This window comes from Protopterus annectens, chromosome 12.part0, assembly GCF_019279795.1.
Source record: "Protopterus annectens isolate FY-2018-M chromosome 12.part0, PAN1.0, whole genome shotgun sequence".
Taxonomy (NCBI): Eukaryota; Metazoa; Chordata; order Ceratodontiformes; family Protopteridae; genus Protopterus; species Protopterus annectens.
Window position 1 is genome coordinate 883,168,104 of NC_056746.1, and position 26,830 is coordinate 883,194,933.

At 41.9% G+C, this 26,830-nt stretch overlaps 1 protein-coding gene across 1 annotated transcript in view; it reads left to right on the plus strand.

Moving 5' to 3' along the window:
* The window catches only part of NCOA3 (nuclear receptor coactivator 3), a gene marked incomplete in the record, with an annotated part of 973,610 nt that overhangs the window by 908,858 nt on the left and 37,922 nt on the right, over window positions 1–26,830 (plus strand). The window contains 1 exon segment of the mRNA XM_044089911.1: window positions 2,439–2,645. Coding sequence (XP_043945846.1) covers window positions 2,439–2,645 — 207 coding nt within the window.

Below are 26,830 nucleotides of genomic sequence, written 5' to 3' on the forward strand. Positions count from 1 at the left end.
CTGGCTTTTGCACCAGGATACCAGACCCGCAAACACTGGCAACAGATGCCTTCTCAATTCTCCTGAATGGGGAAATAGCAATATGCTTTCCCCCCCTTCCTGCTCATTCCATAAGGTCCTGCTGAAAATCCAGCAGAGCACTCCAAAAATCTTGTTGGTGACTCCCTACTGGCCCAGACAGCATTGGTTCCCCCCTACTTCTACAGTTGTCCAACGACAGTCACCACAAATTACCCCCCAGAGTGGATCTTTTCACACAACACAAGGGATCCCAGATTCACTCAGTGGCAGCTTCTACACATCACCTTGTTGTTGATAGGATTCTGATCCCCTTCAGACACTTTTACAATGAGGACATGTTCAATGTCCTGCAGGAGGCCAGGAAACCAAAATACAAGAAAATCCTACCTTTCTAAGTGGAAAAGATTCACTTTATGGTGTCACAAAAAACAAGTGGACCTACTTTCTACAAGACCCTTCTTGTCGTGTCTTACATGTGTGAGCTACTGCAGACTGGTTTGGCTTTATTCTTCCATCATAGCTCATCTGTCTGCAGTTTCAGCATGCCTTTCTCTGGATCCCTCACTAGCATCTGGGCTCCCTTCTAAGCTCTTCCTTAAGGGTACTTCACTTCGGAACTCACAGGAAACCGTCACCACCTCCTTGGAAGCTTAACTACGTTCTTGAGAAGCATATGCTCTCTCCCTTTGAGCTAGCGGACAAAGCTTCTCTAAAACACTGCATGTGGAAAACTGTACTGCTAGTGGCCTTGACCTCAGCCAGAAGAGTATCAGCACCACAAGCCCTTATGGCTATTCCTCCTTTTCTAGTGGTTCACAAGGACAGGGTTACCTTAAGAACTAACCCATCCTTCATACGCAAGGAGGTGAATGACCTGTCCCTAAACCAGGGCAGTGAAAGAGTACTGCACTCCCTGGATGTGCACTGGCAACTCAGGTTTTACCTTCATAAAACCAAGTCCATCAGACAGGCTGACCAGCTTTTCGTATCCTTCCACCCTAGAGCCCTAGAAAAGGCAGTGTCCAAACAGACCATTTCTGCCTGGATCTCCAAGGCCATCACCTTCTGCTATCAACTCCATGGTAAATCTCTGCAGGGTGCACACTCCACCAGAGCTATGACCTCTTCAAAAGCCTTCTTTAAGGCCCTGGGTGCCTACTATTCTAGAGGCACATACTTGGTCTTCAGTTCTCACCTTCATCAAACACTACGAACTTGACCCCATCTCTAGATCCAGGGCAGGGTTTGCCAGGGCTATCTTTCATGGATTCCTGGAGTCTGCCTCTGGAACCCCCTCCCCCCAATCACAGTGAGCTTTGGCTCTCACTCATATGTAGAATACTGCAACATTGGAATAGAAGGACATAGAAAGCTGGTGTAAAATCTTACCATAACCACAGATGTCCTCTTTCATCTTGCGGTATTTTTTCCCATCCTCCTTACCCTCCTGTTAGGTTGCATTTCCCTTTCTGGGTGGCACTGGACTGGCATTGCCCTTCATAGGATTGGCTCCGACTGGGCTTTACCTTCTGAGGGCTGGTGCGTGCAGACGTCACTTTTATGGCCCACATTCCCTCAGCCATGTCAGATTTCCCACATTCCTCAGAGGGAATGAAAACTTTTGTATACTGGCCCTACATACATGAGACGGGGAGTTAAACCCATATGTAGAATACTGCAACATGGAAGAGGACATCTATAGTTATGGTAAGATTTTACACAGCTTTTCTATATTCATTCAATAACCATAGTACATTTTTGTTGAGAATTTAACCACAATGGATGTTAGCTTGATCACTGTTTGGTCCCCCCCCCCCCACACACATACACACACTTTGCTCTTCTTTTTCTTTCTCTTAAGCAAAAGATTGTTTCTCTGTATTTCTATACCATCTATATACTACACCTGTCTGAGGCGTCTAGTTACCTTAGGTCAAGGTACTTTTAGCAGGGCTCCTCATTTGCAGGGGGGTTTTAGCCCACTGCCTGGGAGGGTTGCTATGATTTATCCTCCTTTAGCCATGTAATGTATTACATCTTGATGCTAGTTTGGGCAGTGTCATACTATCCTGTTGACAAGAAAGAACCAAAGGGTCATATGGATGGATGTCCGATTACAAATGGAATGAGCTAAGTCCCAGCATGTCACTATAAGTTTGACCAAGAGAGGGATAGGCATTTGTTGGGCCCTCTGCAGCAAAAATCTCAAGTGTGACTGCAACAGTGGTCATTCTGAATCATGTGCTTTTATAATGAGTTCCTGAAACAGCTACACTTACCATTTACTACTTGTTAGTACAGGACTTCACCAATAGTTTCATTGGATTGGTGTGTTGAAAATATTATTGAGTTGATCTCTTAATATGATACGACCTTTGGCAGTGATTAATACTGGATTTACATTAAATTCTTTGTAGGTGTCCAGAAGAGGAATAATCCTGTTCCTCAAAGGCAGGCTTCTGCACCAGCAGACTGGGGCTTGCCCCATTCTAATACCAATGGTATGGAAAAAACAGATCCTATGACATTGGTTCGGCAGGGGTCGGACTACAGCCTACCTGTTTCCAGAACATTGACCAGCAGCACTCTTCCTGGAATGCCTGTCAGATCTAACAGTGTACCAGGTACGCCTTTCTCAGTGATTCACATGATGATACATGTGCATGAACTAACTTGTTTTAATGTTAGTAAATTGATGTAAATGGATGGTAATTCTAACTGCTCTTTTAGTGTATAGTTTGTATTTTGGATTCAGCGCTAACTCAGTTTATAATAATCCACTGATTCACAACTTTTGCTGAGGCCTTGTGCATGTAGACAAAAAAGATGATAAAATGGACCTTGTTTACTGTTTCTCAGTGGGTGAAAACAGTCAGAAGCCTTGTAAAATGAGTGAAGACTTAAATGAAACCATTCCTTCATCTGTGCAGGGCTTTAAGGAATACCTTTGAAAAGCACTTTCATACCACTTCACCCTTTGTGGAAAAGATGTATTAAAAGAGAGATCTTTTTTTTTTAAGCCTTTCCTTCTTGGTGTAGGTTGTTGAATGCACTGATGACAACTTTATTGAACACCCTCTGTCTTTCAAGCATGCACTCTGTCAATCTTGTCTTTATTGCATAAGAATTTTTACTGGTTAACAGGCCTTGATTAGAGAACCAGCAGGTCCCTTACATTCTTCATTGCAGACAAGAAGGTTGAAAAGTAACTAGAGAAGAGGATGAGGTGATGATGAAGCAGGGTAGAGTCATGAGTATTTGGACTAGATGTGAGATGTGCGCATGTTGATTTGTACACATTGTCAATCCAAGGATAACAAACAGAAATTCAAAAGCCATGCTTATTGTGTAAGAGACAGGACCCCACCAAACTTGCACCTCTGGCTAAATTTTATAATCTGCTCCAAGATAACCCTAAGGAGGAGAGAGAAGTACTTGCATTTTGGAAAAAGTGAAGTAGTTTCAATTCTCTGTAGTGATGTCAGTTTGGAAGGGAAGAACTGTGGTTCAGAGTAAATGGGTCCGAGTTGGCTCTGGTGCTGTACAGTGAGGATTAAGTTCAGTGTTGGGTTGTTTGAGGTCTTGGGGGGTTTTTTGAGTTTGAGGTTTTCCTGGGCTTGGGTTTGTTTGTTTTTTAGTTGATAAAGCTCTGTCCTAGGTGACCTGTGTTTGATCTGAATGGGGAAGACTAATATGCCCATCTTGGGTGCTGGGGAGGGGGGGGGGTGGCAGACTAGGGCTGTCCAGTAGGGGAGTTGACTCAAAAACAGCCCACTAAGACATTCTGCCACCTAAGTGCATTTAAGGTAGACACCTCTTCAGGTGCTTGGGAGCATATACTCAAATGGGGAAGAGAGCAGGGGCTGACACGGTAATGTTATTCTAGCTTTGCCTTACTTTGTTTCCCTGGTCTTCCTGACATGAAGTTGGGGGTTCTGTAGCATATTCCCTCATTGCCTGGATACTGGCAAGGGCAGAGAACATTTCTCATGGCTGCCTAGATGAACACCCTTCTGGATTGCTTTCACCTCTTTGTTGGGGGGGGGGGGTATCTGTTATGGTGGAACAAACAGGTTAATTTCCAGTTACTTCAGTTTTGGTGGTCAGCAGGCCCAGGGCAAACAGAAAAAAATAATGGATTTCAATAGGTCCAGAGGGATATACTTTTCTCTCCAATAATCACAAGCTGACTTGTCTGTCCAGGACAGCCAAATAATTCTCGGACTATTCAGTGACACCCCCCTCCCCCCCATGACTGCCTCTTGCTTAAGTAACTGAAGGTCCTCTGGTGTCCTTAAAGAGGTGGGAGGCTGGTGTTGAAAAACCTTTTGAGGGTGAGGAGGTTATTGAGTCCAGGTCGTTACATTTTAATGTGCAATGATCTTTATTTTTTCCAGTTAAACAGCACACATTTTCTCTTCACACTCCGGCTTGTGATTCGCTTGTTTTTACTGACTGAGTTTCATATTCTATCATCTAGACTCAATCTAATACCAATACACACATTTCATCCAACACTTTATTAAATAAATGTAGTTAAATCAAAATGCAGACTAACTCCCTACATTTATAAGTCATTTGTCACCAAAAGTACAAGCTGTGTGACACCTCTGTATATAAATATAAACAATCTTTTAGCTTCCATATATTCCATTTGTTCACTAGTACATTTCTTTTTTTTTTCTTTTTTGCATCTCCTAGTCTCATGTCTCCATTTTCTTTCATAAGTATTTTAACCTATTCAGAGGTTGGTTTATTTCTCGTTTTCCACTTTCTTGTGTTTTTGTCGCTGCTTGCATCAGTAGTATGATTGGTACTTTTGTACGTTTATTTTCCCATCTTCTTATCCTACCCAAGAAACATCACTTAAGTAAGTTTATATGAGCTATGTGTTATTGCTAACTGAAACTCGCCTACATATACCATCTGTATGTGGGAGCATCTTCTCGGCTCTTGATTGGTGGTATAGAAATTCCCATACAGACATTTGTGAGAATATTTTAAGTTTCTAGGATTTGGAGCATCTATGGACTACACCCATTTCTGTCCAGTCCTCTTGAAATCTGTGTTTAATATTTTATTCCAGGCATGCCTAACTCCCTGGTCCTCTCTCAATTCCATTAGAGCTTTGTGCATTGCACTTAATTTTCTTTTATTTGCCAGTCGTGATGTGGCTTCTATCAGAAGAGTTGCTAAAGGTGGTCTGTTCATCTTTCCATTCGGGCACTAGATCCAAATGCGTCATCCTATTCACTTTTTGTAAACCATATATGTGTCTCGCCTCAGTCAAACCTCATGTTTCCACCCAGGTATTTTTGGCTTCTCTATTTCTAGTGTCCTTTTTTATTTCCAGATTATTGTTGCTGTTTCTTTACAGCTAACATTATCCTTACCCACTCTATCCTGTTGGGATTATTTTCTTTCTCCACCTTTACTTTCTTTAAATCTTAGAATTCTTTCATAAATTGACAAGTAACCACAAATATTCTAGTCAGCATAAAATCAAGCAAAAATGCTCAAGCGTGGTTCAGTCCCACAGTCCAGAAGTTTTAATAAGATTTAGTGCTTTTATTGCACCATAAACGGAATTTTTATTTTTTTATTTGTAGCAATAAAGTGCAGTAAGGATTCACCAATTTTCAAATATTTTATGGTGCATTTGATTTATCTTTGGTTCCATTGTATTAATTTCTATTCTTTCTGGTGATGTACTGCCTAGATTCCTTTTCACCACCTAAACATGATACTATTTGGATCTGTTCTGTTCAGGACTTCTTTCAATGCTATATTTTTGCTCCTGGTTTCTTCATTTCTTCCTTTCTCTGATATGTCTTAACTAGTAAAGCTCTTTTTTGACAGAACAAAACATTTGTTTTCACAAGATTAGCTGCTGTCATTACCCAGAGGCCTCACTGCAGCTGCTTAACTGTCCACCACCATATTGGAAGTCTTAAAACTGTATGTTTTTTGACAGTTTATTATAAATGCTGTGATTTTATGTCTTTGTATGATCCAACAGATATATGTATTGGAAAACTGCCAGATGTGTAAATGGGTTTGCTTTGAGATCAGTAACCTGAAAGACACACACAGGGTGATGGGGTTTTTTATTACCCAATCCCACCATATTTTCTCTCCAGCTATGGGTATTCTGTTGAAGCTAGGGTCTACAGTGTTAGATCTGAATGTGTTGGGGTGCTTGGGGATGTGTTTAAGCATTTGCACAGACTGTGTTAGACCCTGGTTGTGGTTTGTGTGTCACTGTGCTCATTACTGTTAGCAATAGTCATTGTAGGGATTAGCACTGCTCCGTTCTTTACTCTACCAGATTTGCTGCAAGGTCAGGCATCCAATTTCTGGACCATCTCCAGAGCCGCCTTCACAATTCTCTTGAACATGACTTCTCCCCAACTGACATTGGTCTGATGTTTGTATAAAAAGGACTACTCATGCCATTATTCGTAGGAGGTTACTAGGATAATGGCCCTGGGGCCTTTACAAGCCTAGCCAAGAGTGTATCTCCAAAAGAAACCTCAGTCAGGACCTGTCTCCCCTGTCAGTAAGGGACACAGGTAGAACCCCTGTGAAAAGAATTGTGATTTCCCATCCAGTCCTCAAGGTTGTGCTTGAAGAAAGTCAGCAAGGTGCTCTGTTTGATGTGTATGGGAATTCTATTCCAGAGACAGGGCAGCCTCTGAGACAAACCTGTCTCTCCAGCAGGTTTTGTTAATGTCTCATATTAGCTTCAGGCCTTTTGAGTGGGTAGTGTGTGAGGAGTTACTTTGAGACCTTTTGGGTCATTTTAAGCCCAGTCAATTACCCTATCTAAGACTCAAACCTTGCACTTTGTGTCTGTAAGATAAACACCTTAACCATTATGCCAACCTCCCATTATTCCATTTTTTTTTTGCCATTTAGAGAGTAGGAGTAGTCTGCATTTGTTGAGCAGCTTCCTGTTGACTTTCAGAGCACAGCTGACAAGTAACAAGTTTGGGAATTTACTCTCTTGCTTATTTGTTTTATGTTGAGTGTGACTGTTAAGTTTGCCGTATTTGACCTGTTTGTATTGGACTTGCCTAAATTTCCAAGATGTGTCATCTCAGGAAAAGCACTCCAGTGAATGTGCTTGTGGGAGACCAGTTCCACATAGTGATTTTCATTCCCAGTGCTTGTTTCCTTTGGGGGAAGGACAAAACATTATTTCCTGCAAACAGTATTCCACTTTCAGAAGGAAGACAATAAGAGGTTGAACTAGAAACCTTAAGATCTTTTCTATACCAAAAGTATAACTTGAGGCTTTTTTTTTTTTTTTTTTTTTTTTTTTTTTGCAGTCAGGCCACTTGTCAGGTGAGCTGTCAGTTTCTGGTATCCCAGTATAAAGAACTCAAAGTCCAGGACATTGCTACACATAAAATAACTATTAACCAAAAAAGTGTAATGAAACGAGAAATAACCAATTAAGGAAAGACAAAAGATTTAAAAATTTTTAATCCAGATGTTAAGCAATTTTCATCCTTCAACACACAGGACTACTGGTTAACCGTGTAAAGAAGAGAAAATTGTTCACAGATGCTGTAGACCAGAAGTGGGAAACTATTTTGGCTCTGCCTACCTCAGCAGATGCCCTTGTCCATGGGTCTTTGTGGTGAGCAGCTTCATACTTCACATACTGTGTTGAGAATCCCCACCTGTCCAGATGCCACTGGAGGCAACAGCCACTGGATTCCAGTATTTCTTTGCCTGCTACTGCTCTTACAAAGGCCTCTGCTAGTTCCCAGGTGCCTATGATGCCCACTCATCGTAAACTTCAAGGAGAGTATTTCTCATAAATCATTTTCCATATGGGTTATCCAATAAATTCCCATTCATCTAGTTTGGATACTGCTGTTCTTCAGCAGGTAGTAGACCCTGTCCCTCCCCTGCAGACACTGCAGCCCTCCCATCTCTGCAGTTTGATTACAGAAAAGATTTGCATACGAATATATGATGGTTTATCAGACAGCCAGTCTTCTGCCACGCAACCTTTTCATTTTGGTTGTCCCATCATCCCAAAAAGAGGTAAAATAAATCTGCACCATCTAACTTGTTTTCAGGTGTAGAAGAAGACTTGATTTAACTATTCTGTAATTCTCTTTCATGTGTTTTATACCAGGCCATGGAAGAATCTCCTAACACTCCCCTCCAGAAGATGACTCTCTTTTAAACACCCTTCACTTGAGGGAGAATTTCATTCGGGAGATTAACTGTCTTCCTACAAGAAGAGGCACTTAAGTCTGGTAAATATGGAGAAGCCCAAGCCATCTCTCCTGTCCTCCCAGCACTTCATGATGCAACAGAGTTTGCATTATTAAACTCCTGCTCCCAAGAAGCCAAACAGGTCTTACAAATAATAGGAAGACAAACCAATCCAGCAAAAACCAAAAACAGACAGACTGAAAAACAGAAGTACGGTCACTAATACTCAGCCACACTGAGTGTGACTTGGAGGTGAACAAATGGTGTAACCTTATTCAAAACATATGGGCATGCTGTGCTACCACTGAAATTGTCTAGCATGCATGGTTTTGTAGTTTAATTTCATTTTGAAATGCAGTGAAAATATTGTAAAGATTTTGCAGCATCACAAAGCAGCAGTATGCTACTACCCCCTTTTGTCATACATCATTGGAAAGCTCTTGAATAGTTGAATGCAACTTGGATCTATCTTGCATACTTACAGATATATAACCCTTTGTTGCCCACAGCACAAGTATTTTTTGGAAAATAAAATACCATCTTTCCTTCAAAAATCTGCAATATAAAGTCAAAATCTACAGATATCCTAAGTGTAGGCAGGCCCGATTTCCAGAACTTTACCTTCCCCCAGAGATTCAGCTGATGCCATTCCACAAAAGGTATCAGTACAGCGGTGGTATAAAAGATGTAACTTGCCATACAGTGGTTAGCAGTGTGTACTGCTGGCAGCAACTCTGTACATTGTTCAGTCTGTTTCCAGCAGTAACTCTAGATAAGTACCCTTTAGGAGATTTGTCTCCTTGTAATTTTTGCATTATTTTTTTTTATTAATATCTGATTGGAGAATTTGCTGTAAAGATTAATAGTTGTATGGTAAGCAAATCCCTCACAAGGATTACCATTTAAGGTGTCTTATGCTTTGGCCGAGAGCATAACGTGGACTCAACATTGTTTTTCATTCACCCTGAGGACAATCTGTTATAGACAAAAATCTGTCCAAGAGTTTACTTCCAGACAAAGTACATGAACTTTGTTCTCTGCCACCATAGCATCCACCAATGACTCTGGGCCTTACACCTAAGGGAAGAAGTGCAACAAAAAGATGAAGTTTTGAGAGACCTGAGGACATTTTGGATAATTCTGGTTTCCCTGGATCCAAAAGCCCTAAGTATAGTGAGGAGTTTTCACAGTCCCCATCTGTGGCGTCAGTCTTGTGCCATGGCCTCTAGTACAACTACTGGGCAGGCAACCATTATGTCTACTTTTCTTGCCTCCTCCTGGACTGATACGACTGACTGTGTTCCTGACACTGAAGGCACTTTGGTATTCAAAGAAAGCATTGTCATTTCAGAAGGGGGAAGTTGGGATTCCCACTCTTTGTACAGAAGGAAGTTTGTGGTAACTGCATTGAAATCTTAGTGCCATACATGACACTTCTTGAAGTAGTGACGCAGCAAGACTTAAAACGCAAACTGATCCACACCAGCTTGCCTTGGATTAGGCTGGGCAGTGTGTATTCCCATTCCACTTTCTGGGCTCCTATGGAGTCAGTAGCAGAATTGGGTGAGTACTTTGTCTTTTTGAAAGAGTAGAAAGTAAAGAGTTGAAGACCAGATGTAACATTACCTGTAGTATCCAGAGCCCGTTTTTTGTACGAGGAGGAGGAATTGGACCCCTATGACTCAGAGGGTTGATGAACTGATGTATGTAGGTCAAATCTTAGCTATAGAATATTATGGCTTTGACACTGAATACCCCATTGACCTCCTCTTCTCATCCAGAACACTTTTCCTTTTGGGAACACCATTTGTAGGGCGAAAGAGGAGTTACAGTGGGAATCCAGAAAATCATCTGAAGCACAGCAGAGGTACAGGGCTTATCTAGATTTACCACAATCTAGGCCTCTAGCAATCTCTCTAGTGCTAGGTGTCCTGGAGGATGTGCAGTCTGACTTCCTTCCATGCCACCTAGGAAGTCTGACTGGTTCTACAGGGTCAAGTACTTCCATAAGTATCTTTATAGCAACCCTTTGGCAGATCCAGATGCGTCTCCTGGATCCCATTAAGGGGTAGCTACCTCTGCTTCAGCCAGGAATCACATTCACAGTGATAAGAGCAGCAGTAATGTTAGATTTGGGAAAAAGTTTACACTGCTGCTAATGACCAGATGTCTCTCAGAAAAGATTAAGGCTGGGGAAGGAGATACTGGACCTTTGTGACCCCTCTTTTTAGGTGGCCGGTCACTTTAAGAAATGCGGCTATGATAATGTGGTTGAGTCATGCAGGACAGCAGCTACTGAGTGTCATGTTTTGAGTACTCCTCTTCATTTGCTTATGTCTTGTTTTTCAGGGAGTTAAAAACAGGATCAGTAGACACCATTTTATGTCGAGGCCTACCATGTGAACTACTTTGCAAGTATTTTTCTAAAGAGCATACGCTTACTAGCCCTCAGGTTAATCTGTGCACACTTGAGGACACTTTGCAAATTGTTTCAGACTGAGGCAAAATGTACGAAAGTTTCTACGAAGACATTTTTCGTACCCCTGAAACAGTTGAGCTTCTGTTCTGATTTCTATGAATTCCATATGTAAGGAAAAGATAAAATAAATTTTCAGTCAGGGTACTGTTTGGAACTCTGGCTTCAGGCTGACTTGACAGACTGATGATGCAAAAGCTAGCAAGCAAGATGTTCATCTAACTTCAGCAAGAAATAACTATAAAGATAAGTGCCAATCAATCTTAATGTCACCAATCAGAAGGGGGGGGGGGGAGTCTCTGCAGGCGGTGGGATTTTGTCTCGTACATCAGGCTAAATGATATGAGTAAGTCTTTCAAGATTGCTGTCAGTTTCTATGCATGTCTGATATTCAGCCATCTCTCTTTACCCCAGTAGCACATTCCTGCTTAGTGTGAGAGGCTGAGGACCCACTGGTTAACAAGCATCTGTGCAGATATCACATTGTGATAAAGAGATGCCTTCTCTAATTTTGGGAGGGCTAATAATCTGGCAGTTTGATTTCTTTTGTGCTGACACCCCTTTCTGTGTCTGCTATAATCAGAAGACAGACTAAGTAAAAACAGGTACAACCAAAGAAAGGCTCCGGGGAATAACTCTAAACACAAAAATAAAATGATGAAAAAACAACCGTTTAATATTATGAAGCGCTTTTCGTCACCTGCTATGAGACAACTTTTTCAGATACATTGCAAGTGAATAACAGCAGTTATATTTATATAACCACGCTAGTCACATGGTCAACTTAGTATGTTAAATTAAGTTTATGTTTTACCTGTTTTAAAGAATGTCCAAAAAATTTGATTAGTAAATACAACAAATATATTTTATCAAGTTTTAACAGTATAGGTGGTTGAGAAACAAATAGTTTTTAAGTAATTCAGTACTTTGTGTTACTCTTACCTTGGTACTATTTTGTGATGTATGGATACAACTTTTAAGTTGACCATGTGACTAGTGTGGTTATATAACTGCTGTTATTCACTTGCAATGTATCTGAAGAAGTTGCCTCATAGCAGGTGACGAAAAGCGCTTCATAATATTAAACGGTTGTTTTTTCATAGTTTTATTTTTGTGTTTGGAGTTATTCCCCAGAGCCTTTCTTTGGTTCTGCTATAATCAGAGGCATTTAGTTGAGGACTACATGACCACATTGCATAGAATCAGCCCCAGGAGGCCCAGCCTTCAACTTTGAGTGATTTCCAGGAAGAAAAGGAAGAGAATCCCTCCCTCATCCCAGTTACCAGGAGTTAGATGAAAATAATTTGAGAAAGATCTTGCCATTTGAGCTGGAACACCAACCACTAAGAGACCACATTGATGCATTCCCCTCCAGAGAACATTTCCTTTGTGGAAGTATTAAATTTAATTGATGCAGTTTCCTCTGGAGGATGTTCCCTGTGGGGAAACATTCAATCTGATGAAAAAAAACTTGTAATTGGTGGGTGAAAAGTTTGAGTCTTGCCAGGGGTTGTTTATAGCTTGTAGTTGTAGAGAAGACTTGGCTGACTGCTCCCAGACTGTTAGTAAGGGAGGCTGTAGTGGGCCCACTGCTTAATGCATCTCTGTGGGAGAGCCTCTTCCATAAATTTTAGAAAGGGCAATTTCTGAAAGCTAAATTTTCTGTTCTGCCAACATGTATGTCTGCCATATTCAATTAGAGGCATTTTGCTGAGGAGTGTATGGCCAAATAGCACAGAGTCATTCCCCAGTTGGCCCAGTTTCCCTGTAAAAGAGGAGGAGAGAATCCTTCACTACCCCAATTCCGTAGAGTCGAATGAAAAGGAAGTGTATTTTTGTCCTTGAGACATGACATGCACCACAGACACCATATTGACACTGTATTCCATAGGACATTTCCTTTGGGTATATATTAACTTATTCACTCCAGTGGAGCTCTGGAAGTTTGCACTGTAACTTCCAATGGGCATAGCCTAAGCCTTTTGACAGAATCAAATTGTCATCACATTTCAAACAAATGTTCATATATCTGGAACCACAGGGGTTATGAAAGAAATGTAAATGGCAAACTCTTTAGCACAAACTGTTTACAGTGGTAGTATTCTTTAGTTTCTAAGTCCCAGTAAACACAGTGCCTGTTACATTTGTAATTACAATATTTCAGCAACCACTCAAGTTACACATACTGTCAGCAGCATTTTATCCATCTAGCTGAGAGCTTTCATATGAGGCTACAGAGTTCTGTCTCTTACGTGGTTGAGATATTTAGAAAAAAATGTGAAAATTGTTTACATTAATATAAAAAATAAAACTGTTAATATCTATTTACCCAGACTAGACGGTAAACATATTAATGCAGTTGAGTCTGCCATTGTGTAAGCTGCAAGATGAATTTTTTTAAAACCTTGTACATGGCATGGTTTTGGAATTATTGATGCAAATATGGACAGGCAATATTTGACGCCTAGAGGAGTCAATAGTAAACTGCAGATGCACCTGGAGGTGTCACGCAGATGTAATGACTTAAATCATATTGGTGCAAGTTCCTCTAAAGGACATTTCCTTTAATCATATTGGAGCAAGTTCCTCTAAAGGACATTTCCTTTGGCAAGACATTAAATCTGATTGGAGAACAGTATAAGTGGAGGTCGAAAGAAGATTGGGTCATGTAAGGGTTATCTAGATCTCACTGGCATTGAGGAGACTAGGATGACTCCTAGTCTCAGCGCCAGCTTCCCTTAAAAAAAAAAAACTCAGATCTTGCAGTGTACGATATCTGTAAATACTTCAAAAGAATGTTAACCATTCGGGCATGGTTCATTTTGGTGCTGCAGAGAGATAAACCGTAACTCTAGCTGTCAGCATGTACTCTGAGGAGGAACGCATGGGTGTTGCACATATATGGGGAAGAAGTTTGACATCAGCCAGCGTAATGTTTAGAGATGTCACTTTTCAAGTACACACAAAGTGTTGGGATGGTATCATTTGGCACATAGAGGACATGGCAAGAAAGGTCTCTGGTCCCCGAGGAGCAGGATGTATGGACTGATAGTCAGAGCATGTTGGAAAGCAGGTGATTTAAATGAGGTTATGACCCATTAGAATACTAGCAGTAGAATTGTAGTAGGAAAGGCAGTTATATGTAAACATACTATGCTGAGGATCCAGCCTGTACAAGATAACATTGAGGCACATATCCTTGGATAATAGTTTGTCATCTGGTTCCACCTGGAGTTTTTAAGAATCTGGAAGAAACTGTAAAAGTCATGAAGTCAGTTTAAATGTTTTATTTTCCCATGTCTGATGTACATTAAAAGCTACCCTAAAAAAATTATCTTTTTAAAAAGAAACAAGCTTCAAAAAAATGCAGAGGCACGTTCAACCAACAAAGATGTGTGTGCATGTGTGTTTTGGGGGTAGAATATACTTCCTCTTAGTAATGGACAGCACTGACTCTTCCACTTCCCTTCTCCACTTTTAGATGAGGCTTTCTTGGTTCAAAGTGAAGTAATTCCAGTTAACAGACAAGTGGGTAAAGGATTATATTTCCACAAGCTTCAAACTAACGTTCAAAGCCTTTCTTCCCTTTCCAGGGATGCCTGTTATCTCTCCAGACTTGGGCATAACTGGCACACTGAAGTATGGCTCAGGATGTCCTTCTTGGATGCATCTGCAGTCATAACAACTGGGTTGTCCTGTCGTCAGGCAGCCCTTCTGTCGTCCGGATTCCAAAGTCTGGGTCCGGCTTCGGCTGATGTCGCACTTCACCCGACGTCATCTCTGCTGGTCTTCGGGTATAAAGGCATCAGCCGACGCCATTTTCCTCAGTCTTTCTTGCCGTGGTGCCGAAGCAGAAGCTGTTCGCAAGTGCTGGTCGGTCAGATCCAGAGATTACTACTACCGAATACTACTTCGAAGACTTCTAAAGCTAAGTACCCGTTGGGGACTCTTTCTTGCCTCAGCCGATGTCAGAAAAAGTCAATAACTGTTTAACTTGTGGGAAACAAATGCCTCATAAAGATTTCCACTCTTACTGTTTGCCTTGTTTAGGCCCAGACCACGACGTAGCAGCCTGTTCGGCCTGTGCTTCCTTCAACCGACGAACGCTTAGGCGTCGGTCGGAGTTTGCAGAACAGTTTTTCGGCTCAGATTTTGCGTACATTATGCCGTCGGATCCTCCGACTACCCAAATTGTTAAAAAACGCAAAGAAAAAGACCGACACTCGCGGTCTGCGGTTTCGGCCGAAACCACGGTTAAGCAAACCGCGAGTGTCTCGATTTCGGCCGAAACCGAGAAAACTGATCAAAATACAGCCGAATCAATGACTACTACTGAGGTTTCTGCCACTTTACTTGAAACAGCCTCAGAAATTATACCTACAACTGTGGTTACTAGTGACTTATCAGACACCATCCCTTTGGATGTCTCTACCCCAGCACGTGGTGCTGCTAGGCCTCCTGCAGCCATGTCTGTTAAGGCCTTTGCCAGGGCTAAAGCAGCCAAATCTACTACATCAGTGCCTGTTAAACCCCCCTCAACCAGGCCCACTTCTAGTTCACAAATGCTTACTCTGGCACAAGATTTAATATCCTTAATTAGGGATCTCAATCTCACCCAGACAGGGCCTCTCAACCCCCAGAAAAGAGACCTAGAGCAGAGCCCCCCGAGCCTGTCTCCTCTGATGATTCTGCGGATGACTCAGATATTACAGACCAGCCAGAGGCTCCTTTTTCCAATTATGAAGACTCCGATGCTGAAGAATCCATTCCAGCTGCCTCTCCACCAGAGGAATTCTCCTTTGGGGAAACCTTACATGCCATGAGAGAACAATTCCAATGGCAACAACAGGATTTCTCAGATTCCAGAAAAGACTTAGGACTTTTCTGCACTTACCACAACATAGGCCCTTAGCTATACCTCCTGTCCTTTCTGTTGTGGACGATGCATTTAATGATGTCTGCACTGCACCTGATTCCTTACCTCCAGCCCCTGCCAAACCAGATAGATTTTACAGGGTGCCAGACACTCATCACCACCTATACAAGGCCCCACTGGCAGACCCGAAACTATATCCCAGGGGCCTAAGGCAGTAGTCTCGACCACAGCAAAAAATCCTATTCCTTCTGAAAGGGAATCCAGGTCTCTAGACAGATGGGGCAAAAAAGTTTACACCTCTGCTACTCTCTCAGCTAGAGCTTTAAACTGTCAGTTTCACATGATACAATACCAAGAGTTTATGCTTGATCAGTTAACTAAAAAGCTATCCTCTGATGACTCTATAGATAAGAAATATGTATTAGAAATGGTAAATAACATACAACAGGTTAGTAACCATTCTTTAAAATGTGGCTATGATGCACTGGAGGCTTCATTTAGATCAGCCATGACTGGCACAGTGATAAGAAGACATGCATGGTTGAAGGAACAGGCCTTACCGGATCATGTTAAAGCTAAGTTATTAGATGCTCCTATGGATAAGGCCAGTTTGTTTGGTACACCTGCCCAGCAGGTAATGAAGAAAATGGAAGAAAAGGCAAAATCTGTACAAACGGTGAAAGATTTCTTACAGGTTCAGCCCCAAGGTTTAACAGGAACTGGCCTGCCAAAAATTGGTCCTTTCCTGACTCCACAAGATCCCAAAGGGGCAGGAATAGACGTTCCAGAGGCAGAAATCAATCCAGAGGGGTGCCTACAGAGGACGACAGTGGCAAGGTAATAACAGAGGCACAGACACAGCCACTACCACTGCAACAGGACAATCACAATGACTTGACTCTAACTCCGCCTACCAGGGAACAAATAGCAGCACCATTAGGCGGAAAATTAGCCTTATTTTGAAAAATTGGCACTATGTCACAAAAGACAAGTGGATTTTGCAAACCATAGACCAAGGTTACGGTTCCACTTCCACACTTTACCAGTCAAAAGAGGAATGCCAAACCTGCCTCCAAATCAAAAATAGAAGCTCTACAGCAGATAATGCAATTAACAAAGATGAGAGCTGTGGAAAGAGTACCAATAACAGAACAAGGCAAAGGATTCTACTCCAGACTATTCTTAGTTCCAAGAAAAGAAAAAACTTGGAGACCTATTTTCGACCTGTCCATCTTAAACACATACATCATTGTCCCAAAATTCAAAATGCTGACCCTACAGCAACTTCTTCCCATGCTGGGCAAGGAGTGTTGGCTGGTAACTCTAGATCTCAAGGAGGCATACCTGCACGTCCCCATTCGACCAAATTGCAGAAGATACCTCAGATTTCTTGCAGGATCAGAGCATTATCAATTCTCAGCATTGCCCTTTGGCTTATCTACTGCGCCCAGAGTATTCACAAAATGCCTGGCATCAGTAATCGCCACTGCAGACTACAGGGAATCCAAATTTATCCATACCTGGACGACTGCCTGCTACAAGCGGACAACAAAAGCAAGCTGACAACAGATTTGCAAAGGGTCATTTACTTGCTACAAGCCCTGGGATACACAGTCAATTTTCAAAAGTCAAGGCTGATACCATCCCAAACAAGAACATTCTTGGGCTGAATTGGACACAGTAAAACAAATGGCATTCCTAACTGCAGAAAAACAAAAGAACTCCCTCTTTACTTCTTGGCACTAACAAAACAGAACAAGCTAACAGCAAGAAAAGTTCTGCAGGCCTTGGGCTTCATGGCATCATGCATAATCTTGGTCCCACATGCCAGACTGCATATGAGAAAACTACAGTGGTACCTAAAGAATTTATGGTCCCAACACAGGCACAGCCTAGAAGCAGAAATACCACTAATCCCATGCCTAAAACAGGAGTTCCTATGGTGGGCTCAAGCATGCCAGACAAATCCAGGCCTACCCTTTCACAACCTTCGAGCAAGCCAAACCATCACAACAGGCGCCTCAGACCTAGGATGGGGGGCTCACATGCTGGACAAATGTGTACAGGGATTGTGGACTCAGGCCCAGCTACACCTGCACATCAACCAAAAAGAAATGCTGGCAGTAAAACTGGCAATCCAAAAATTCAGCCCATTTCTCAAAGAAGGCCATTTGATGATAAGGACAGACAACACCACAGTCATGTGGTACATCAACAAACAGGGAGGCACTCATTCATACCCCCTATGCAGAATGACTTTGGACCTTTGGAACCTGGCACTCAGCTACAACATCCAGTTACAGGCAATGTTTGTACCGGGAAAGGAGAACACTCTAGCAGACATATTAAGCAGAACCACCTTGGATGCTCACGAATGGAATGCTACACCCGGACATCTTCAAGACCATCACAAAGAAATGGGGAATGCCGCAGATAGATCTATTCGCTTCCCCTCTCAATCACCAGCTCAAAAAATTCTGCACAAGGACATTCCACCCACTTGCATGGAAGGTGGATTCGCTCTCCTTCAGCTGGAAAGGTCTGACAGCATATGCATTCCCACCTCTTCCCTTGATACACAAGGTATTACTAAAAATCAAGGAGGAACGTCCAAGGATAATCCTGATAGCTCCGAACTGGCCAAGACAACACTGGTACCCATTGCTGAGGAGCATGTCTCGGGACAAAATGTGGGCAATACCCCTGATGCCTTTGATGTTAACTCAGAACAACTACAGCATCATGCATCCAAACCTAAAAACCTTGCAACTGACTGCATGGAACATCACATAGCAGCAACTAATCCAGAGCTTTCCCAAAGGGTTAAAGACATTATCCTTGAAGCCCGCAGACCTTCAACAAGAAGGAACTATGCAGGAAAATGGAAAAGGTTTGTCATTTGGAGTGCTGAAAGAGGAAAAGACGTGTCGAATATAGATATTGCTAACATACTGGAGTATTTGGCAGAGCTTCTACATACAGGCCTGTCCTATTCCTCCAAGATACATGCATCAGCTATTTCAGCAGAATACAGCTTTGATCCACCGGTCTTTTCACATCCTCTACTCAGGCAGTTCCTCAGAGGGATCAAGAATGTAAAACCTCCTAGGAAACCACCACTGCCAGCTTGGGACTTGAACTTTGTGCTAGAAAAGCTGACACTCCCGCCTTTTGAACCAGCAGCAACAGCAGACCTACAGCATCTATCATGGAAAACTGCTTTCCTACTGGCAATAACCTCAGCAAGGAGGGTTTCTGAAGTTCAGGCCGTAATGGCAGTACAACCCTTCCTAATCTTCCACCAAGATAGAGTGTCCATGAGAACTAATCCTACATTTATGCCTAAGGTGGTATCCAGAGTGTCTTTAAACCAGGCAATCCACCTACCTACCTTCTTTCCCAACCCACAAAACAGAGGGGAAAGAATGCTGCATACCTTGGATGTACATAGACAGCTACGCTACTACCTGGACAGAACCAAAAGTAACAGAAAAACTGACCAGCTTTTTGTAGCCTCTGCAACAGGAAGAGAAGGAAAAGCAATTTCCAAACAGACAATCTCCAAATGGATAGGAAATTGCATACGATTCTGTTACTCCTTCCATGGAAAACCAATTCCACAGAACATAAGACCTCATTCTACAAGGGCAACAGCCACTACCACAGCCTTCTTACGAGGAGTGGCAACCAAGGACATTATTGAGGCGGCTACTTGGACCTCCGTGCATACATTTGCCAAGCATTATAATTTACCTCTGTATTCCAGATCCCGAGCAGGGTTTGCCACTGCTGTACTGCAAGGGATCCTAACTACACCATAATTTCTTCTTCCTCCTCCCCTAGTTGGCTATGGTATTCTACCCAGTTGTTATGACTGCAGATGCATCCATGAAGGACATAGTACAGTTTTGTACCTACCATAAATGTAGATGTCCGAACTGGATAGCATCTGCTGTCAGGATTACCCTCCCTCCTTCCCCTCTGTGGTACTCCTAGGGTATTTACCCCCCTAATAGCTAGCTGGTGGGGGGAGTCTCTTATGGTGTATTTGTTTGTATATATGTACATACATGCTTATTTCTTGTGTTTGCCTTCTATCTTTTTGGAAACATTGGCATTTATCCAAAATTTAGCCTTCCAAGAGGGCGACTGGCATCTGGGGCAAGAAACACTGAGGAAAATGGCGTCGGCTGATGCCTTTATACCCGAAGACCAGCAGAGATGACGTCGGGTGAAGTGCGACATCAGCCGAAGCCGGACCCAGACTTTGGAATCCGGCCGACCGAAGGGCTGCCTGACGACAGGACAACCCAGTTGTTATGACTGCAGATGCTATCCAGTTCGGACATCTACATTTATGGTAGGTACAAAACTGTACTTTTTCAGTGCTGAGCCATTGAGAGAGAGAGTCCTCATGAAGAAGCACTGAAAGGGTTATTCCATATTATTCATATACCATGAAAATAATTGTTCTTGGAGAACTGTCTAGGCTGTACACATTTCTGGAGGTGTCCATGTGCAAGATGTTTACTTTACTGGTACTTCTACCATTCTTAATACCTAATGGCCTTTTTGGTCACAATAAGTCTGAAGAATTCTTATCTGTATGTTGTAGATGCATTTTTACTGTTAAATGCACACAGAGAACATTTTTATTTCATTGCCGTTTGGTCTTTTCACTGTACCTAGAGTGTTTGGCATATGTTTGAAACCATTGTTTGACTATCTCAGGACCCAAGGAATACACAGTGCCCTTCTGTTAACCAAAAATGAAGAAGAAACAGTACCCACATCAAACACAGTAAGCAAATCTCTTTAAAAAAAAAAGGGCAAAAAAAAAAGGCACTCTGAAGGAGAAAACACTTCTGTTCCACGGGCTATTCCACTCAACTTTATTAAAGTACAGAACAAGTAGGAAATAAAAAATAATCCACCATAAGCACTTAACTGAGTCACCACATTTTCGTCTAAGAAACAAGAACCCACCGCATTACAACCAGGACCACCACAATTGGGAGGGGTGGACGGGTTGTGGAAGGGGAAGAGGGAGATATTGATGCCCTCCCATATAGGGGCTACTCCACTGCCATCTACAGACATTCTTAGGAACAGTTATAGATTTACATTGAACAGTTGTAACATTTTCAACTGTAGTAGGTTAGATTATTTTAATTCACTATCTAAAGGTCTCACATTTATTCCACAAAAGAGGGGACCTCACTAAGGTAATATTAGGCCTCGCGTTATTTGTGAGGAAAATTAATTTGGACCTTATACTGTCAGCTAATATGTTTAAGAAGAAGGTAGTTAAAGAGTAGTTCAGGAAGAAAAGCACCTTTAACCCACCCCTACACCCTCAACTTAAAAATTTTGAGGCGTTAGTGGAAAGTGAAATAAGGAAAGAATTTTTAAAGGGTAAATAGACCCGATTTAACTGTAGGTGAAAAGAATTTGTTGGAAGAAATCAAAAGGAACAGCAAAATTAGGGTTATGAAACCTGATAAAGGTGGGGGAGCAGTAATTATAGATAAGATACTATATGAGGATAAAATGTATGATATTTTAGGTGACGCTAATAAGTATAATAGGGTGTCCAAAAATGGAATTAATATTTCATATCAAAAATAGATATGGAGTTAATTTGTTGATGGAAGGTTGATAAATGGTGGCACCTATAACTATATGAGAATAGATGAGCCTAAAATACCCTGTATTTTCGTAATACCTAAAGTGCGTAAGAATGAGCTAGATCCACCTTTAAGACCCATTGGAGCAGTGGAGGGATCCAAGACAACACCTATAGCCAAGTATTTAGATAGCAAATTAAAGAAGTTATGGATGAATGGAAAAGGTATTTTGAAGGATTCTTGGGATCTGTTAAGGAGTGTCAAACATGATTTATTTCTAGAAGATATCATTTTTGTGAGAATAGATATAATTGATTTGTTCACCAGCATTCCACATGATAAAGGTATGGATTTTTTTGAGGAGGCTCTACTAAAGGAAAAGCATTTACAATCTAATGAACACATTGTTTTTTTAAATGTAATAGAATTAGTTCTAAAAATATCTATATTTATTTTGGAGGAGAATTCTTCCAACAAGTACAGGGTGTAGCAATGAGTGCTGCCTGTGCCCCCACATGTGTAAACATAATACTCACTGCATGAGAAGAGAGATTTATTTTTCATTCCACATAGACATCTGGGTGCTTTACAAAGAGGTACCTTGATGATATTTGTACCTTTTGGACAGCCTCATTAGATAAGTTAAAATAATTCATAGTTGGGTGAAACCACTGAATTTTTAATATTTATTTATAACTATTCCCATGATGTGTTAAAATACTTGGATGTAGCCATTTATAAGACTGGGGATGTGTTTAAATCTAGGATATATAGGAAAAAAAACTTTTCAAACTCCTGTTTGCATTTCACAAATGCCCATCCATTTTGTTAGAAGTATTGTGAAAGGCAATACGTCAGAGCTAGTCGAATGACCTCAGTGGGCACTGATTTTAAGGATGAATGTGGATTTTAGAAGGCCTTTTTAAAGAGAGAGGATACCCATTTAACCTAATTTAAGAGGTCAAGTTTGAGGTATTAGAGGGAAGAAAGATAGATTTAGGCCTATACTAGGTGAGACCTTTTTAAGTGAAGTTTTAGATAAGGAGGAGTATACTAACCAAGAAGTAATGCAATAAAGGCTTCCATTACAGAATTTAATGGTAATGCCTATATCACTAAGAACATTATTGAGAAGGAATGGGAAAGGTTTGTAGATTTCACGGATATAGTAGAAATTTCTAAGTACCCAGTAAAAGTTATTTACAAGAGGGCAGAACATCTGAAAGGCCTATTTGAAAAGCACAATGGTAAGAGAATTAGTGTACAAGCCAGAAGGAAAGGCACATTTAAATGTGGTGCCTGTTCTTAGTGCTCAAACATTTGGCAGAAGCTTTACTTGACTAGTAGGGATAAAATTATTGAAGGAAGGAGCTGCTCTAAATGTAATTCTTTTGGCCTTGCATACCTAGCCTTTTCTGATCAATGTGAAGCGTTTTACATAGATGAAACAGAACGTAAGCTTAAGAAAAGAATCTTATGAGCATTACCATGATATACGAACAAACATAATAATAATGCTTTGTTTAAACACATTAAAATATGCCCAAGAACAAGGTTTTTATTTTATGTATTGGAAGAAGTAAAAAGAGATTTACCATTGGAAACGAGAGCTGAATACAGGGAATTATGGTGGCAAGTTACGTTGCAAGCCAACTCGTTCCCAGGTCTCAACGAAAATATCTCTAACTTCAATTTTTAAAATGAGAGCAGCTAAATTATAATAGGAACCCCGACATGCAAGTTGATGTGTGGTGAAGGAATAATTTTATGAAGCTTCCTGAGAATTTCCATTTTAATATTTATTTTTTATACGTTAGTGAATGGTTAAAATACTACAATTTTTTAATATTTGCGGGTAGTATGACATTGTGTCAGTAGATGGAGTCCTCATATTACATAAGATGATGCTTTTACACTTCCCGTATTTCTATATTTATAGGTTTATATATTTTCAGTTTGATATATTTTTCATTTGGTATGTCCTTTAATATATTTGTATTGAGCCTAGATTTTATTTTTAATATTTTAAGCAAGATAAAACGGGTACAATATTTAGGGTAATGATACAGGCAAAGAAACAGTTAATGGTTTAATAGTGATTTATTTGCATTTCTAATTGGATTTTATTCAGTATTTAACAGATTGTAATGGCATTGATTTTTCATCTGATCAAGTCTTTTGTGGGAAAGACAAAAACATGGTGACTCAGTTAAGCTTTTGTGGGGATTATTTTTTATTTTCTACTTGTTCTGTACTTTAATAAAGTTGAGTGGAATATTAGTCTGTGGAACAGAAGGGTTTTCTCCTTCTGAGTGTATTTTTTAGAGATTTGCATACAATGTCCTTTTCTCATGTTGCAGTATTCCAACTCTTGGGTTTTCCTTTCTTGCTACCTGAACGTCCAGCCAGTATACAAAAGCTTGTAGTCACTGCTGGGTACGTGGGACATCTGACGTTAGCTAAGGGAATGTGGGTCATAAAAGTGATGTCTGCACGTACCAGACCTCAGAACTTCTTTGCCGCCAGTGGAACGCCAGCTGTTCTTGCCGTAAAATTCTAAGATAAGTACCCTATTGGGGATATTTTGTTTATCACTGCGTGCATGTGTAGGTTCATGTCATCCAGGAAGGGAAAGTGTAGGTGCAGTTGTCTGATCCCCCATAAAGATGCCCATGAGCTTTGCCTTATTTGTTTAGGGCCTAGCCTAAACATGACCATAAGTCCTGCTTTATCTGCCAGACCTTTGTTCCAAAAATGCTACACAGCCGTCTGCACGCGTTAAACATTTATCTTGAGAATCCACACCATAAGCGCTTAGCGTTACGTATGGAGAGGCAGTCTGGTCAGCCCGTCGAGCCACCCAAGAAAAAGGCCAAGGTTGCTAGGCCTGAATATGTAGCTGCACCTCCTCCATCCAATGTCCCTCCTGTGGTTGACGGCGGCCTCTAGGAACAGTCGGTGGCCAACTATACGGGTACAGCATGTACTACTGTGGAAGCCTCAGAACCCAGAGCAGAAGGCATGTCCAAAGAGGTCATGCAGATGTCCGCTACCGACGGTGAGAGGGAACCTCTGCTTGTACCGACCACCCAGACGGATTCCTCCATTGCTTCACAGAGTAATGACTCCAGGCCTACCTTGGCTCTGACACCAGCTAGGCCTTCCCTCAAATGGAAAGAGAAAAGAAAGCACGTTTCTCCCACATTAGAGCACCAGCGTGATTTACAGGCTTTTTTCTCAAAGCTTTTTTAATGCCTTCTTGGCTCTGAGGCCCACTACACCCTTAGCTTCCCCTGTGGCTCCTCCTGTGATGAGCCCTAGACCTCAGGCCTTGGATACTTCCCAAGGTGAAGCTGAGGAATCCTCGGACTCTTCCTCAGAGGATTCCCTGTCATATGTCTCCCAAATGCCATCCCCTCTTGGCTATGCCTGCCCTGAGGAAGAATCTGCAGAAACGCATTCCCCAAGTAAGCATCTCACCTTTGGAGAGACCATTTCATAGATGAGGGAACATTTCCAATGGGACTTCTCTGAAATAACAGAAGTTCAGAAAAGATACTATGACCTTTTTCAGATGGACTCCCCTGCCCCTTTATCTATTCCCCCAGTACTACCAGCATTTATGGGTGCTTTTAATGCAGTATAAATTAATCCAGACTCTCCCAGCCTCCTGCACCACAAAGCCTAGATAAATTTTACAGGGTCCCTGTGGGAGCCATATCCCTTAAGTGCCCTGCAGTGGACCCTGGCACTGCATCACTCTCAGCTGATAAGGCATCTAAGCTCCTTCCATCCTCTCACTTCTCCCCACAGACAAAGATAGCAAGGCTAAGGAACACCTTGGCGAAAAAGGTTTGCACCTCATCTACCTTGGCATTCAGGGCAATAAATTATCAAACCCACATGTCCAAATATGCTCTTGCCCTTTTTAGGACAAGCCACTAAACTTTTGAGTGAAATCCCTGACTCTCCTACCAAGACTAAAGTATCCCATCCTTCTATCTCGATCTTCTCAGGTCACAAGGCACTCCATTACATGCAGGTACAATGCAGCTGAAGCTTCTGCCAGGTCTGCTGCATCTGCCTCTGTCCTGAGAAGATATTCTTGGCTAGGGTTACAGCCCTTACCTGATGACATTAGGGCAAAACATTTGGCTGCACCTCTTGATAACTATGCTCTTCTTGGGACAAAGGTGGCCGAATTATTCAAAACTCTGCAACAAAAAGGGGGAGGCGTTACAAGACCACAAACACGGTTTGTTTCTGCTATCCCCAAATTCCACAGGAACTACCCTTAAAAACAATTTATCAGGAAACAATCTGCTTCTCCTTTTTCCAGTGCCCAGTCTCCAGCCCAGAAGCCTCAATTTCGAGACAGTGCAGGTAGTCTGTGACTACCTGCCATTCTTGAAAGAACCTTTCGACTCCATTCCCCTCTCCCTAATGCTCTCTCACTGTCTCTGCTTGGAAAAACATCACCACAGACAGGTGGGTCTTATCCATCATAGAGATGGGTTATTTATTGACCTGGATCACGACCCCTTCCTTGAGGGGCATTCCACAGCTTCCCCCAAAGAACAACTTCTATTATTTCAGCCGGTTATAGACAGCCTTATTGCCCAGGGAACAATTCAACCTGTCCCTATGACAGGAAAGTGAAAGGGTTTCTACTCAAGACTCTTCCTGGTCCCAAGAAAAGATGGCTCATAAAGACCAGTCCTAGACTTTCTGCAGCACTGAGGGTCTTCAAATGCTTGGCATTAGTGGTGGCCTTCTGCAGGAGCCAAGGAAATTCAAATTTTCCCTTACCTAGACAGCCTTCTTATCCAGGCAGACTGCACAGAATCCCCGCAATGCCATCTACAAACAGTAATATCACCCCTGCAAGCACTGGGCTTCAAGATAAAGTATCCCAAGTCCAACCTGACACACTATCAGGACCAAATATTCCTGGGGTGCAAGATAAGGACAGATGTCATGAGGGCCTTTCTGCCACCCCAAAAGGTGGAAAGCGTAAGGTAGTACCTGTTCACTGTCCTTCAGGCCACAGACTTGACTGCCAGGAAGTACCTCAGACTCCTGGCTCACATGGCTTCTACCATTCCCATGTTGCCATTGGCAAGGTTTCACAAGAGAAAGCTACAGTGGTACCCAAGGTCAGTTTGACACAATACTCATCCTAGAGTACAAAATCCCCTTCCTGCCTTGCCTGAAGAAAGAGATTCAATGATGGTTGGATCAAGTGAACTGCAACCCCAGGACTCCCCTTACAGGCTCCCTTGCCAGTGCAGGAAATGTACCCGGATGCTTCTGATCTGGGCTGGGGAGCAACCATGGGTTCACTAAGAGTCCATTGCACCTGGCTAGATTACTCCAAACAGGACATATCAATATCGAAGAGGTGAGAACTGTTAGCCCTGAAGGCCTTCCAACATATGCTGAAGCAGGCCCACTAATTTTGTTCACAGACAACACTGCAATTCTTTGGTATGTGAACAAGTGGGGAAGGGGACAAAATCCTACTTGCTATGCAGACTAGCTCTCAAAGTATGGGAGCTTGCCATAAAACAGGGAGTCATACTACAGCCAGTGTAT